This window comes from Haliotis rufescens, unplaced genomic scaffold (assembly GCF_023055435.1).
Source record: "Haliotis rufescens isolate VD_foot unplaced genomic scaffold, xgHalRufe1.0.p SCAF_1, whole genome shotgun sequence".
In the NCBI taxonomy this organism is placed as follows: Eukaryota; Metazoa; Mollusca; class Gastropoda; order Lepetellida; family Haliotidae; genus Haliotis; species Haliotis rufescens.
In genome coordinates, this window is record NW_025963779.1 from 44,596,409 (window position 1) to 44,611,356 (window position 14,948).

Sequence of the window (14,948 nt, forward strand, 5' to 3'; positions counted from 1 at the left end):
ATGGCTCTGGATCTGATCTGGGCTAAAAGTTGTTGATGTTTTAGCCTCAGAAGTCCAGACTTGGGAGGAGAGAAAGTCTTCCTGCATCATGACAATCAAGTGTAGGAGGCTATGGATGAGTCTGACTTGATCAGTCCTAATAAGTCATGGGTGTTTCTGGTGCAACTCCTTCATAGGATGGTTGTAAAGGTCGGATGATGTGTCTGATTCCGGCAACAAACCAATTTATATCAGCTCCGATATCCATCCATAGAGTATCTGGAAACTGATGTGAAATCCTTGAACTGTGATGCCAATAACATAACATTTGTGTCGGGATTGCGTACCAACTTGTAGAAGTCTTCATCCATACTTGGGAATTCTGGAAGTGTAGCTTCGTGCGGCCCATATAACTTCTGTTTCATAGGTGGTAAAGATAAACATTCATCATACTTGAGCCTGTGAATGTTATCAGTCAACTGTTCAACAACCTTGCCAGCTTAACTGGGCCAAGGTAATGTCTGATGACTATGTTGAAACGATGTAGGAGCATGACATCCCCTGTATTCGGGCATCTGGGGTGGTGAACTCTCTGTCACATGCAGCCGAGTGAGTGAGTGAGTGAGTTGGGTTTAACGCCGCTTTTAACAGTATTCCAGTATGTGGGAGGAAAGCCCGAAGTGATGCAGGTCTCAGATGTTTACCACTTCGGTGAAACCCACGAGCACAGGTATGGTGCTGACAAACCTAGAAACATAATCGGGGTGAATCGGGATTCAAACCCATAATCATGTTTCTGGCGTGCCCAAGGGACCCAACTCTGCACAGCAAATCGCGGCGCCTTAGACGACTGGGCCACCTGTGCCCCACATGCAGCCGAAGCATAGGGATAAGATGATAGAGTTCATGAACTAGTTCCACAAAGGTATAGCCTTCGATGTAATCTCGTTGGGGTGAGTTATCAGCTTGATCCTCAAAACCATCTGACTCTGGGTGGCCTTGGGTATCTCCCATGGGGGTGGATAATCGTAGCACTCCGCGTCTACCCTGGTCTGCAGGCCTGCTGGCTGAGCTTTCTGGTCTATTGTAGATGGGCCTACATCTCCTTGATTTTTCCTATCTCTGTGGCCACTGCTGAGAGCTTCATCTCAAACATGCTCTTCACCATCTCCTGCTGTTCTTTGAACAGTCGGTGGATCAGACTCATGGTGAGTGCAGGGGATGGAGGGTCAGCTGGAGAGGAAACTGATTTTTCAGTTATGATGTTTTCCACTTTCTTCTTGGGAGCCTCGTGCCTCTTGGCCTTAGTCACGGCCCTGGTCATCTTGGAGAAGATCTTCTCGGATGTGTTACTGCATTGCTCACATCTCTTCTCCTTGCTGCAGGTCATGCTTCTGCACTTCACGCAGTTTTCATGAGGATCTCCCGTGACCATGAATCAGTCACACTTCTTGCACCCAGGGGAAGAGGGACACAACATGACAACCTCACAAAATCACCAAACACCAGCTGTACTTACGTGTGTGTTTGACTCTCCAACAGCATTATTACTTTATATTAGACAACTTATCAGAATAATCTTAGGTTAATGTGACTTACTACCAAGTGCTAGATTGTTACTTGTTAACTCTAGCACACACGGGGAAAAAGTGATGACATTATTACATCATGGCTTAGGTAGTTACGAGACTACTTGGCGACAACTAATTGTGTGATTGACAGTGAAGAGGACGTCTGTTGAAAATCTGGAGATTTTAGTTAGTGTGACTGAAGCCAAAATACAGGATTTATGGCAGATATGTAAAAGAGGTAGAAGTATCTATGATCATGGGTTCGAAACCTGGTTAGCCCCAATTATGTTTCTATGTTTGTCAGCACCATACCTGTCCTCATAGGTTTCACTACAGTGGTAAACGTCTGAGACCTGCATTACTTCGGGCTTCCTCACACATTAAGGTGATCGACACGCCATGATATAACTAGAATACTGTTCAAAGCAGTGTCAAACCCTATTCACTCACTCACTGAATGCATGAGGCCAAAACATATCATCATTGAAACCTGGTTAGCCCCTTTTATGTTTCTATGTTTGTCAGCACCATACCCGTCCTCATGGGTTTAACTACAGTGGTAAACGTCTGAGACCTGCATTACTTCGGGCTTTCCTCACACATTAAGGTGATCGACATGCAATGATATAACTAGAATACTGTTCAAAGCAGTGTCAGACCCAATTCACTCACTCACTAAATGCATAAGACAAAACAAATCATCTGAAACTGCATTTTAGTGAAAATGTAAAACATTACTTTCACCTTATCTTGACCTTACACATAGGTCACTCACCTTTTCCAATATGGGCCCCTCCCTTACTGATGGGAACATGTGTTATGTTTCATTGACCCACAGTAAACACTTTTCATAAGGTAAACAAGGCTTTTACCAGGCTATGACCTTGAAGATGAACTTGACCAATGGCTTGACATATCATTGTGACAAAATGATTTCCCTGGCTTGTAAAGGAGATGGCAATAATATGTTATCCCTGATATTTCCAAGCACCACATTGTTTCACAGGGCTCAAAGTTCACTTTTTTACTAACTTGTTCATAGCTAAGTAAATATTTATAATCAGTAGCCAAAATGAAACGCTAGTCGCAATGCAACTTTACCTATTACAATCGTGATAAATAAAAGATTATGTTTATTTAAAGTTGTCTGTTATCTATTATAATTGATTACAGTAAAAGACATCAAATTTGAACACATTGTTGAAATTGTAACAATGTTAAATGTTTGAGCATTAACATATTAGCTGGCTCTCAAATAGATGTTTGTTTTGAGTACTGTCAAACATGATATGATGACATGATCATGGATAGTCACTTTAAAAAGATACTTTACTTCAATCTCAATTTTGGACACAATGGTGTATGCCTAACGTCTTAAAAATTGAAAAAAAACCAAAATATCAGTGAAATTGACTTTATTTAACTTATCACTGATTCATGTAAATTGAAAGTTCCCAGAGACTCTTGTGTGATAGATGAAGCCAACATTCATCAAGGAAAATATCTGCTTGTAAAACATCTTTGTTACTACAAGTAATACACCATCTAAAAGGTCTTATCCTACTGTTCACACATATGAAAGCTATATTTATTACATTATTTAAATAATGCTTTACAACTTAATTAAGTTCGTTGTAGATAAAGATGTACGGTCACACATTCATAATGTCCAGATTATGGACCAAGGAAGTGAAAAATTGACAATTTGCAGCAAATATAAGATTACATAAAATCCACTTACCTATTTCTTTTTTATTTTCATTGTTTATGTAATCGGAAAATTATTTTATAAAGATTTAAAAATAATGTCTGTCTTCACCCATTTCCCGATAACAGCGGCTGTCCACTACGTTTTCTAAGCTTCGTATGAATAACACGTACGTAGAAGAAATGCCAAGTGACACACCATTAGAAAGCTTATTTTTTATCTACATGACAGTAACCTCTCCAAGAGTTTTTTGTTGTTGCTGTTTCTTGCCGAAATCTGCTACAAGGTTCGTGACTGGTCAAATTTAGGGCAGCCAATCAAATTACAGCAATGGTACTGTCCTTGTGTAATGATGAATTTCAGATTTTGACGAAAGTTTTTTGTTAAATTGTGTTATTCTGAACATTTAAAGCAGAAAATTGTGATCTATATTATAAAATTGGAACTTCATGGATGTATCGTGCTAGGTTACGAGCTGTGACAATGCATATATTTGGGCATGAAACATCCAGGCTGAGAAATCGAGGCGACAAAAGCCGAGATGTCATTTGACTTACATTACACGCAATCGCATGAAAAGATGGAAATAATAACTTAATAATAGCTGTAAGTTTGAAAACTTTTATATATATTTTTGTTGATTTTTTATATTACTTTTTATAGTATATTTAAAGATTTGCTGGAAACATATTTATTTTGCTTTTTGACATGTCCCATGTGGACCGGTTGTCAAACTTGAAGTGTGTGTCCAAGAATTTTATTTTCAATAACATTGCGGGAAATAGTTAATATTTTTTTTTGATTTAGCAATAAAAATAATAAATTGAAATGGAATACGTATTTCATACATTTGAAATGCGAGAGATTTTAAAAATGAATGATATGACAGGTAGGTTTAAAAAGTTTTATACCCTCTATTTTGACATGATTACAGCTTGGTCGGTCTACCGGCCTGCGGTGTCTGGGGACTCGAGGCTTCTTGGCCAGTGGGTGTACCGGCCTACGGTGTTGAAAGAGTTAAATTCATGATTTTTCCGTACTCACCAAGAGATAAGTGTTTTAAAATATTTCATTGCATTTCGCAAACTTCACTCGCAAATGTGACCAAATCACTCGCAACTTCGAGCCCTGTTTCAAAAATACAATTGCATATGCTACTCATTGAAAGTAGGTCACTGTGAGTTCATCACTTGTCATTCATAAGTATTCAATCAATATAACTACTACATGCAGAAAAATGTTTTTTAGTTAAGACTGTAAAAATACTGAATGAATGACCTTCACTGAGAATTCAACCCCAAAACATGTAACAGGTTTTTTTTACATAATGTCAATGCTGGAGTTATTATTTAAAAAAAACCCTTTTCATCAGGCTATGACCTTCAGGATAACCTTGACATGAATAGCCCATTTGTCAAAACAGTTTTGAGGTCTATACACGCTATCTATAGATAATATGTGGTGTCAGGAAATTCTTCTGGGGCATATTGGAGGTCTGAAATCTCTAACATCTGTCATGTCATGTCACGAGGATCAACAAACACTGAAAAATTTACATCTTACAGCACTAATACAGAATATTCTCGATATGTATTATTATATTAGCACTGTAAGATGTAAATGTACTTGCTGTTTGTTGATCCTCATGATCCATGACTGACAACTTCCTTCTTGTTCTGGGTCATGCCTACCCGTAATTTGGAAAGTTGCGGTCTGTGTGTTTTAGTGCTGCCGTTTCCATGTTTTTGGCATCATGCTTCCAGATTTATGATGCTGTTTCTAAGTTTTTGGTTATGTTCTCATTATTTTCTGTTGCCAATTCCTTGTGTGTATGACAGCTTTTTGTTGCAGTCTGTCAGTTTTCATTGGTAGTCCTGTCTTTGGGAGACATTATTTATGTACAGCAGTGTAGCAAGAGTTAGTTTGCAAGATTTGAGTTTGAAAATTTTAATATCATATAATTACCACTGGTGGTGCAAGCAGTTTGTTGAGGTCCTCAAGTGACATAGTAGAGGTATCCCTGGTAATTGTGCGTAATATAGATCCAGCAGCTTTGTGTTCTGTTGGCAGAAGGTTGCTGTTGTTCAGCATCTCATCTAGAAGCTCCATTACAGAACTTTTCAGAGTCAGATCTGACTCAAAATCCTGCAACAAGGAGAGGGGGGAACACATTTTTCTCATCTCCAGTGGGGAATAAAATGAAAATAATGACACAGTTCTATGTTATCAAAACATTTTTATATAAATGTTAACATTATTTAAGGACTGGTCATTTATTATAGGGGTGTTTGTGTGTCATGAATAAATGTTAAATTAAATGGGAGGAAGACAGCAAAATCTCATACAGTCCTATACTAAGTTGTCTCCTCTCCCCTCCCCCATAATACATGACCAGTCCTTATGGAGAGACATGCATGCCAAAGTTTAACTTCCTCAGGTTGGCAGTTTCAGAGAAGAAGCATACAAAACCACATGTGTATTTTAAAAGAATTTAAGGACAGTGTCTTATTCAAGTAAAAAACCTGTAAACAATGATATGAAACCATGGATCAGCTCAATAATGCAACACAAACCCCACCCACTCTATTCTAAGCCATTCCGGACACAAGTATAAAGGACCAACCACTTGAAATTCTTGGGGGGGATTTATCAAAAAATAAATAAATTGTCCCTGAAAATTCTTGAAAAAAATAATTCTGCTTCAGACTTTTGAAAAAAAAAGAACTTGCCCGCACCAAAAATTGCATCATTTAAAATAATATAATATCTAGTAGCTGTAGCTGAACAAAAAAAAAATCAAAATTCCAGTCCTCCACATAAAACAAATGGTCGGTCCCTTAAATAATCTCTTAGTGGGTGTGGACTAATCGTTTTTAGGTTCTTGGAGAGATAATTGAAATAAGATTAATTGCTTGGTGAGCAAAAAACATGCCACAGAATCACTTGCCACAAAAAATGAAAGAGTAATGGCCATAAACTGATTTTTTAATATGGCTGCTGTGAAGCATGAAAAAGGGTATATTTCAGCAAACTTCTTCCAGAAAATTCCTTTTATTATATTTACAACTATAATGAAGCAATAGTGTCTATACCCTTTCACTAAATATTAATGAATAATGAGTCAAACTGCAAATTGTAAGTCAGAAAATCTGATGAATTCCCATTAACAATTAATAGCCCAGCAGATTTGCATAGTCACATAGTGACACAAGCATAAAATTTGGCATGAATACTACTCTGGTACCCCTTTCTTCAAAAAGCTCATAAGCCACAGGAAAATGGAAAATTCAAAATGGTGGCTATTTTTCCAAGATGGTCGACATTTCAGGTAATTAATACCATTTTGTCTAAATAGGTGACTGAACTGAATGGTTTTGTGTGGAACTATACGTTTGTAACAATTCAGAAGCTGATGTTACTTATCTTTAATCAATCAGAACCTTCATATATGACATATTTATTTTCTTAATTTAAATTTATGTATTTTACACATTTTATTTGAAATTTGCTGTTTTTTCTTTTTGTTTCTATGTGGTTTTTTTGTTCTTTCATGTTGTTAGTGCTGAATTGATACTTATCATACAGAGTTCCTTTGACTAACATCTTTTTGTTTCATTGTCATTCAAAACTTGTATTGAGGGATTTAATGTTGTCAATGTCAGTCTTATCATGTTCAGATCTGACAAAACTTAAATTGCAGGATCATTCCTGTCAGTGTATACAGATGCTAGTCCTCGCAATTGCTGCTGCACAAAGCTGAACATGGCAGACAAAAATGATAAACACTTGTGTCTCATACGGCACTGAGTCCTGCAGGTTCACTTTGTCAGTTGTCAAAAAGACATGCCATGTCATCTTGCTTCTTCCATCCCCAAACAGCAGTTTCCATTTGGTACATGGTTGCTTGGCCCCACATATGCGGCATGCTTAGCATGTTGAACAATAGCTGCCTGCGTTGGGAGACTTGCTTGATATGATATCTGCATTTGAGCAAGCATGTCCAGTCTTAAGGAAAAGAATTTATGGATGACAACTTCTTTTTTATGAGGAACACAACATTTCGGAGTATAAACTTACTCCTTCATCAGGTGAATAAATGTTATGAGGCAGAGAACATATACATGTACCTGTAAGAACTACAAATGTAATAAGGTAACAAAGGTGGAAACTTAGCAAAGGGGAGCCAACAGATAATTGACGCTGATAGGTGATTAGCAATGTACAAAGGGAAGGGGACGGTCGCATGTAACATCGCTCTGAGAAAAGTGCTACTTATCTCATGATCTATACAGCTGTACAACTTGAGAGAGTACCTACTAACAACTCAGCATCACAGAAAAACAATGCCGTGAAAACGAAGTTTCTTGGAAAGTGAGTTTAATGGTGTTTTTTTTATCAGAATCTGTAAAACTATTTGCAATAACTAAACTATATAGCCATGCATGTGTTAACAACCCAAACCTATTCAACAATGGAGTCTTCACCAGAGTCACACAGTGAGCGCTCAGCTCCTGACTGGCTAACAAAAGAAGAATCAGACAAGGTCTGCAGTACACAGCCCAGCGATGAGTGAGTGAGTGAGTGAGTTGGGTTTAACGCCGCTTTTAACAGTATTCCAGTTATATCGCGGCGTGTCAGCTTAATATGGGAGGAAAGCCCGAAGTGATGCAGGTCTCAGACGTTTACCACCTCGGCGAAACCCACGAGCACAGGTATGGTGCTGACAAACCTAGAAACATAATTGGGGCGAACCGGGATTCGAACCCACAATCATAGGTTTCTGGCATGCCCAAGGGATGCAACTCGGCACAGCAAATCGCGACTCCTTAGACGACGGGGCAAACCTTGCCCCTGCCCAGCGATGAACAGGGCAAAGCCATGTATCTGGAGATTTAGAAAAACTTAGACACAAAGAAAAGTGATCACTCATGAAAAGCTTATTTAGTATTTTACGACAAAAGCATGAAGGATATCAATCACGTCAGAGAGAGGATAATGGTGACAACTTTCCACCAGGGTCGCTTGTCAAACGACGAAATACAAATGGCGGTGTTCACAAAATGCCCTCGATAAATGTGCATGAGGAGAAGAAACCCCTCAAATGAAAACTATAACTGAAAACGGAAATTCAACCCTTTTAATAAACCCACAAGATATTTACAATAAACACATTATGTACAAATTGAACTGCCCTGGTATGGAAGTATGCACTTGGAAGAATAGCCCTAACTTCCCTGGTATGGAAGTATGCACTTGGAAGCATAGCCCTAGTAGTGCTCTGAAAACACGCAAGCTATGAGTAAGAGCATCTCGCGATGCGTCCTACTCCTATCAGCCCTAAATCTCATCTGCCACGTTCAAGCAGTCACGTGTTACATTCAACCCGCCAAGGAGACATACGAATTCCGCGAAGTAGGTTATGTTTGGTCGATTCCGCGAAGCTGGTGCGTTCGAAAGATGTCCCAGTAACCTGTCCAAGAACACCTTCTGAACATACCCCCCTACTTGGCAGTTTACTGGCAACTATATATCTGTTTACTGGCAAAGAATACAACTGTTACTGAATAACTGAAATACATGGCAATGTAAATATGATCATGGACAATATACATACTTACCAACTAACAGAAGCATAATCCAACAATATGAATCCATGACATCTGTCACAAATTAACTGTCAAATACATTCACACGTTAACCTCACGAGTGTTACATGTCAAAATTCAATCAACTCATTTCTGTCCAAAATGCAGATTGAGTGCAAATGTCACATCAGTTTATTGTACTGTCACTTTGTCTTTGTTCACAAATAGTCCATTGTCCACAAAGTATCCAAATTGTCCACAGACTGTCCACAACTGTCGACAGACTGTCCACAGATTGTCCACAGACTGTTCATAGATTGTCCACAGACTGTCCACAGATTGTCCACTGATTGTCCACAGATTATCCACAGATTGTCCACAGATTGTCCACAGATTGTCGAAAATGTAAGTCAGTCGTTCCTCTGAATGTCCACAAATGTCCACAAAATTTCATGAAATGTCCTTGAGAAGGATAGAGGTTAAGCGCGAATCCACATGCTGTCACTATGCTGTCCATTCCAGTGGGCATATCCTCGTCACTGGCCGGGTAAAAGTTGAATTGGCGACTCTGACATCCACCACTCTCACATGTCCATCCGGTCCTGGGTACACACGCTCCACGATTCCGAGCGGCCATTGTCCCCTTTGTGTTTCTGGCGACACCAACACAATGACGTCGTCGACACGCACATCCTTTGAGGGTCTGTTCCACTTCCTCCTGGTGTTTAGAGTTGGCAACCATTCCCTCATCCATCGACGCCAGAAAGGTCTCATCAGCTCTTGTAGCCTTCTCCAGCGCTTTCGAGGATGATAGTCTGTTGTGTCCACTTCTCCAATCATTCTGAGATCTGCTGGATTCGAGCAGTTGTAGAGGAACCTATTGACCCAGGCACATGTGCGAGTAAGCTTTTTCCAACATGAAAACGTTGTTGGCTCAAGTCTCTACTCGGGATCAGCCTTTGCCATGACAGTATAGGCAACAATTGTCTTGCAGCCCAAGACAAGTCTCAGATCAAGTACAGCAGCCATTAGCTTAAGCCTAGGAATGCTGCATGCTTTGAGGGGAGTTATACGGTTCTTTGCAGCAAACCAACCTACTGGAGCTGTCACCATTTTGGTAAGTATACACTGCAAATACAGATGTGCCATATGCATCCTCTGATACATCGACAAAGGTATGTATGCAAGTAGTTTGTACACCTGAACTGGTGCGCAAACATCTTGGAATTTCTAGTGCTTCTATGTCTTTCCATTGACCTCACCATTCAGTGATTTTGTCTTGCATGTGCTCTGGTAGATCACCATATCCCAGTCATGTCCAGTCAACCACAGGTTCTGCAGCAATATCTTTGCTGTGACGATGAAAGGACCTAGGAAACCATGAGGATCAAACAATCTAGCAACCTGTCTAAGGAAACCTCTTTTTGTAGTTTCAGCTGTGGGTAATGGCTCTGCTTTAAATCTGAAGATATCGTCTTCTGGTATCCACATTAGCCCAAGAGCTTTGACAGATGGAAGGCTGCCTTCCCTGATATCGATTTTGGATGCACGATCACTTTGCGGAATGTGTGCAAGTACTTTTAGTGAATTGGAAAGCCATTTCCTGGGATGCATCAAAGCCTTGGACCAAAGTTGCTTTAACTGACAGTATAGATCTACGCCATCGTCATCTGTTTCAACTGAGTCCATACTGTCATCCATGTAAGTGGACTTCATAACAGTTTCAGCAGCTTTAGGCGATTCTGCTTCATGCTTCTTTGCATTCTCTTGGCTAACAAATTGGGCCAGAAATAGAGAGGCTGTATTTCCAAAGACCAATCGATTGAACTCGTGAATGTCTGGTGGGACATCTGGAGACATTGATCGCCAAAGAAATCTATGAAAGGGCCTATCTCTGGGATCTATTTCTACTTGTAGGACCATTTCTGCAATGTCACAGATGATTGCAACAGAACTTTTATGAAATCGCAACAAAACATCAAAGAGTTCAGTGTGGAGCTTTGGACCTGGGTCTATTGCATAATTTAATGATGCATTTCCAAACTTTGCCGAAGCATCGAAAACTATGCGCACTTAAGTTGTGGATTTATCTGGACGCAGAACAGGAAAATGTGGAAGGTACCAAGCATCACTTGATTTATGTTCAACTGTTACCTTGTTAATATAACCCTTTTCCAAGTACTGAGAAAGTGTACTGTCATAATCTTGTGCAACAGTTGGGTCTTTTGACAGTTTCTTTTCAGTACTAACCAGCCTGCGATAAGCCATATCATAGTTGTTCGGTAAGCTTGGAACCTCCTCCTTCCATGGAATACCAACCTGGTATCTACCGTGATGATAAACCAAGGATTTCTCTGCTTTGCAAAGAGCTCTCTTGTCACATGGTTTGATAATCTAAGAAGGATTCTTAACTTCTTCAACATCCCAAAAGGATTTCACCAAGTCTGACAGTTCTGAATTTGGGCTGTGTGTGTAGTATGTCAAACCACAATATGATGGTTGTCCATCATCGTGACCTACATTGCCAATACAAGTCCACCCAAGAGGAGTCCTGCGAGCTATATGGCTCTCCTGGTCTGCCACAAACATCTTGGTATGAATGGTGCAACTGTAAATAATCTATACCAATCAGAAGATCGACCACTGGATGTCTGGCAATAGTTGGAAACCTGATGCATCGCAGATGATTCCACTTATTTCTGTGTTTCTGCCAGTCTATCACTTTCAAATCACCTGTAACCCTGTTTATGGTGAGAGCAGACATCTGGATATTTACTTTGCCATCCGAACTCTCAATACCGAATTCTACAGGCTTAGTTACAAATGTGTCTGTTTTCCCATTTAGTACACTGACAGATACATGTTGTGGTGTTCCTTGCAAGCCTAACTCAGCAGCTACATCATCATTGATGTATGACCTGCTGCTTGCATCATCAAGTAATGCATTTACACACATACTTCTCTTGCCATATCTAAGAACAACTTGGACTGTTCTGAGTGCTGTTAATGAAGTTTCAGGGACTGGTACTGTAGTGTGTGCCCTCTCTTTTGTTACTGATTGAGAACAGGACTCTGATGAAGCATTTCCTGAAGCCTCAGGGATCAAATCTTCATCAGTGCTAGGCTTAGACATTTTGCTTTTAAGTTGTGGCCTATTTACCGTGGTATCATGCAGCAATCTGTTGTGTGTCCTTTTACAACCATTAATCGCACATTGCTTTATGAACTTGCACTGTGAGCCTAAGTGAAATTGACCTAAACATCGGAAACACATTTTGTGTTGCTTTGCAAAGTTCCATCTTTCATCACCACTCAGGCCCTTAAACACTTTGCATGCCCACAGCGCATGTTGGTTTCCACAACAAACGCATCCACTGGTTGTATTACTAACAAGAGTTACTGATTTACCTTGCCCAGACTTTTTGCCCCAAAGACCATGGACGGTCTCCGAGGCAATCGTTTGATACTCTGCCTCTTGAAGAACCCATTCTCTAAGAGTCACGACAGACTCTTGCATATCCCTTTCATTAATCCACCTGTTAAACTGTGCAATCATGGGTTCTGTCATTTTTTTTAGCAATGTTGCATACAACAAACCCTTGCCAAGCTCTTTGATCCTGTCAGCTTCCTTTAAGTTAGCTACAGCAATGTCTAGAACGTCAGCGAAGTTCTCAACGTCTTTGGCACAGCCTTGACGAATAGGCTTCAGGTTAGTAGCTTGTTCCAGCTGCAAAGCTACCTGGCGCCTTTTGCCACCATACTTTTGTTCCAGGCGTTCTAAAGCAATGTCATATGAAACAGCACTATGACCTAACCCCTGAATGACCTTTAATGCTGCACCTGATAGATATTGCCTTAACTGTAGTAATTTATACTCTGCAGTTGACGGAGCCTGGTCTACACAAGTGAGAATGGCAGCTTTCCAGCTTTCATACTGTACCACATCACCCGAAACAGGCTTAAGTTGTTTTGACAACCAATAGCATGAAAATGGGAATTGGAAGGGTTCGACAAGTCTGCCATTTGAACAGGATTTTTATTTACAGGTCTACCCTTAGGTGCATGGGCTTCACGTCTATCGACATGTATGGTCTGAAATGGACCCTCTGTTTCAATAAGTTTAACCTCAGTTGTTGCATTTGGCTTTCTACTAGTTTGTTCAGGACCCAGAGAGTCTACGACTAGATAATGTAGAAACATCTGTCCTGCTGTCAAGATAATCCTGTGTATATGCAATGACTTCACTAGATTCTTCCTCAATCAGGCACATCTACTGCTCAGTCTTAACTACATTGGCAGCTTGTTTGGACTTTGAATAGGCTAGAGTTAGGTCTGTCATGATATCTATGGCTTTTGCCTGAACTGAGACAACTTGTGAAATACCATCCCTACCTGAGGGTTCATCTTCACCATCTATCAAGCCATACAACTTGTTCTTTGCTTTTGTAAATGTGGACTTAACATTTGTTTTTTGCCGTTTAAGAAGCAAAATCTTTTCAGTCCAATCCACATCTGTTGGATTGACATCAGGTTCACACTACTGATTTCAGTGGTTTTCTTGACTGGCCTAGCCATTCTCGTTGAGCACGCTTAGTCAAGTACTTAGAAATGGTGTAACATTTACATTTCTATACAAATGCACACAAAATACACTTACGGAAAACTGAAAACTAGCAAAACACGACCTAATAGTCTTTTCTGTGTTATGAATCTATCTTGCACTCATAATGACATGATGCAAATATGTCTGAGAAACCACGCTCTGCTACCATAAAATGAGGAGAAGAAACCCCTCAAATGAAAACTATAACTGAAAACGGAAATTCAACCCTTTTATTAAACCCACAAGATATTTACAATAAACACATTATGTACAAATTGAACTTCCCTGGTATGGAAGTATGCACTTGGAAGTATAGCCCTAACTTCCCAAGTATGGAAGTAGGCGCTTGGAAGCATAGCCCTAGTAGTGCTCTGAAAACACGCAAGCTATGAGTAAGAGCATCTCGTGATGCGTCCTACTCCTATCAGCCCTAAATCTCATCTGCCACGTTCAAGCAGTCACGTGTTACATTCAAACCGCCAAGGAGACATACGAATTCCGCGAAGTAGGTTATGTTCGGTCGATTCCGCGAAGCTGGTGCGTTCGAAAGATGTCCCGGTAACCTGTCCGAGGAACACCTTCTGAACAGTGCACAAAATGTATATGATCATTTTCACTTCATTGAGGTAGGTGTACCAGAACATGTACTCCAAACTAAAGTACTCAATTGAACGAGTGTCCCAGATATGTCTGACAACGATGAAAATGACACTTCCCCTGATTCAGATCGAAAACTCAGAGTCATATTGCGCATTTTAAACAGTGTGTATCACAGGCTACAAAATCCACTGATAAGAAGCTCTCAGAAGCTCTGAGTTGAAACTGAATGAAGACCTCTCACAAAAAGATCTTGAAATCGGCCACAAGAGCAAGACAATTGACGACCTTGCTAAAAGGCTGGAAGATTCAGAATTAAGAGCACAACTCAAACTCGACTCATAAGAAATTAAAACACTCAAGGAAAGAGTCCACGAGCTTGAGCATGAACTACTTTGTCTTGACTATCAAATAAACAACAAACTAAAGACTATTGATAATAAGATAGCAAACGTCACTTCCAAGATGAAGCTCTCCTATGCCAGCACAGTAAAATCGCCCTCAACATCAACTGATATACCCACTGAACAGACTCAAACTGCATAAACAATGATCACTTCTGAGACTACCCAGTGCCAACGACCCACCCACACAGCCTACATCAAAGGAAACAGTCATGACAACTAAAAGACTGAGAAACAAAGCACATCGCACAAGGAGAGAATCTCACAAAATTCAACATTGGAAACGACTTCAAAACCAAAGGAGAAACCACATATGGTAGATTTGAGGAACACTGATCTTCTGTGGAACATCAAACAATAGTTATCATTGTTAATAATTCTAAAAATACTAACTCTATTACATCATAGCCATAAATCCTGTTTTTTGGCTGCAGACACACTGTAACTAAATCTTCAGATTTTCAACAGAAGTCCTCTTCACTGTCAACTACACACAACTTG

At 39.9% G+C, this 14,948-nt stretch overlaps 1 protein-coding gene across 2 annotated transcripts in view; it reads right to left on the bottom strand.

Annotated features, from left to right (window-relative positions):
* Positions 1–14,948, bottom strand: part of LOC124136483 (ras-specific guanine nucleotide-releasing factor 2-like) — a 977,843-nt gene that overhangs the window by 288,502 nt on the left and 674,393 nt on the right. For both annotated transcript variants that reach the window (XM_046502407.2, XM_046502406.2), the window contains one exon: positions 5,224–5,403. In XM_046502407.2, the coding sequence (XP_046358363.1) occupies positions 5,224–5,403 (180 nt within the window). The remainder of the gene's footprint in view (positions 1–5,223; positions 5,404–14,948) is intronic.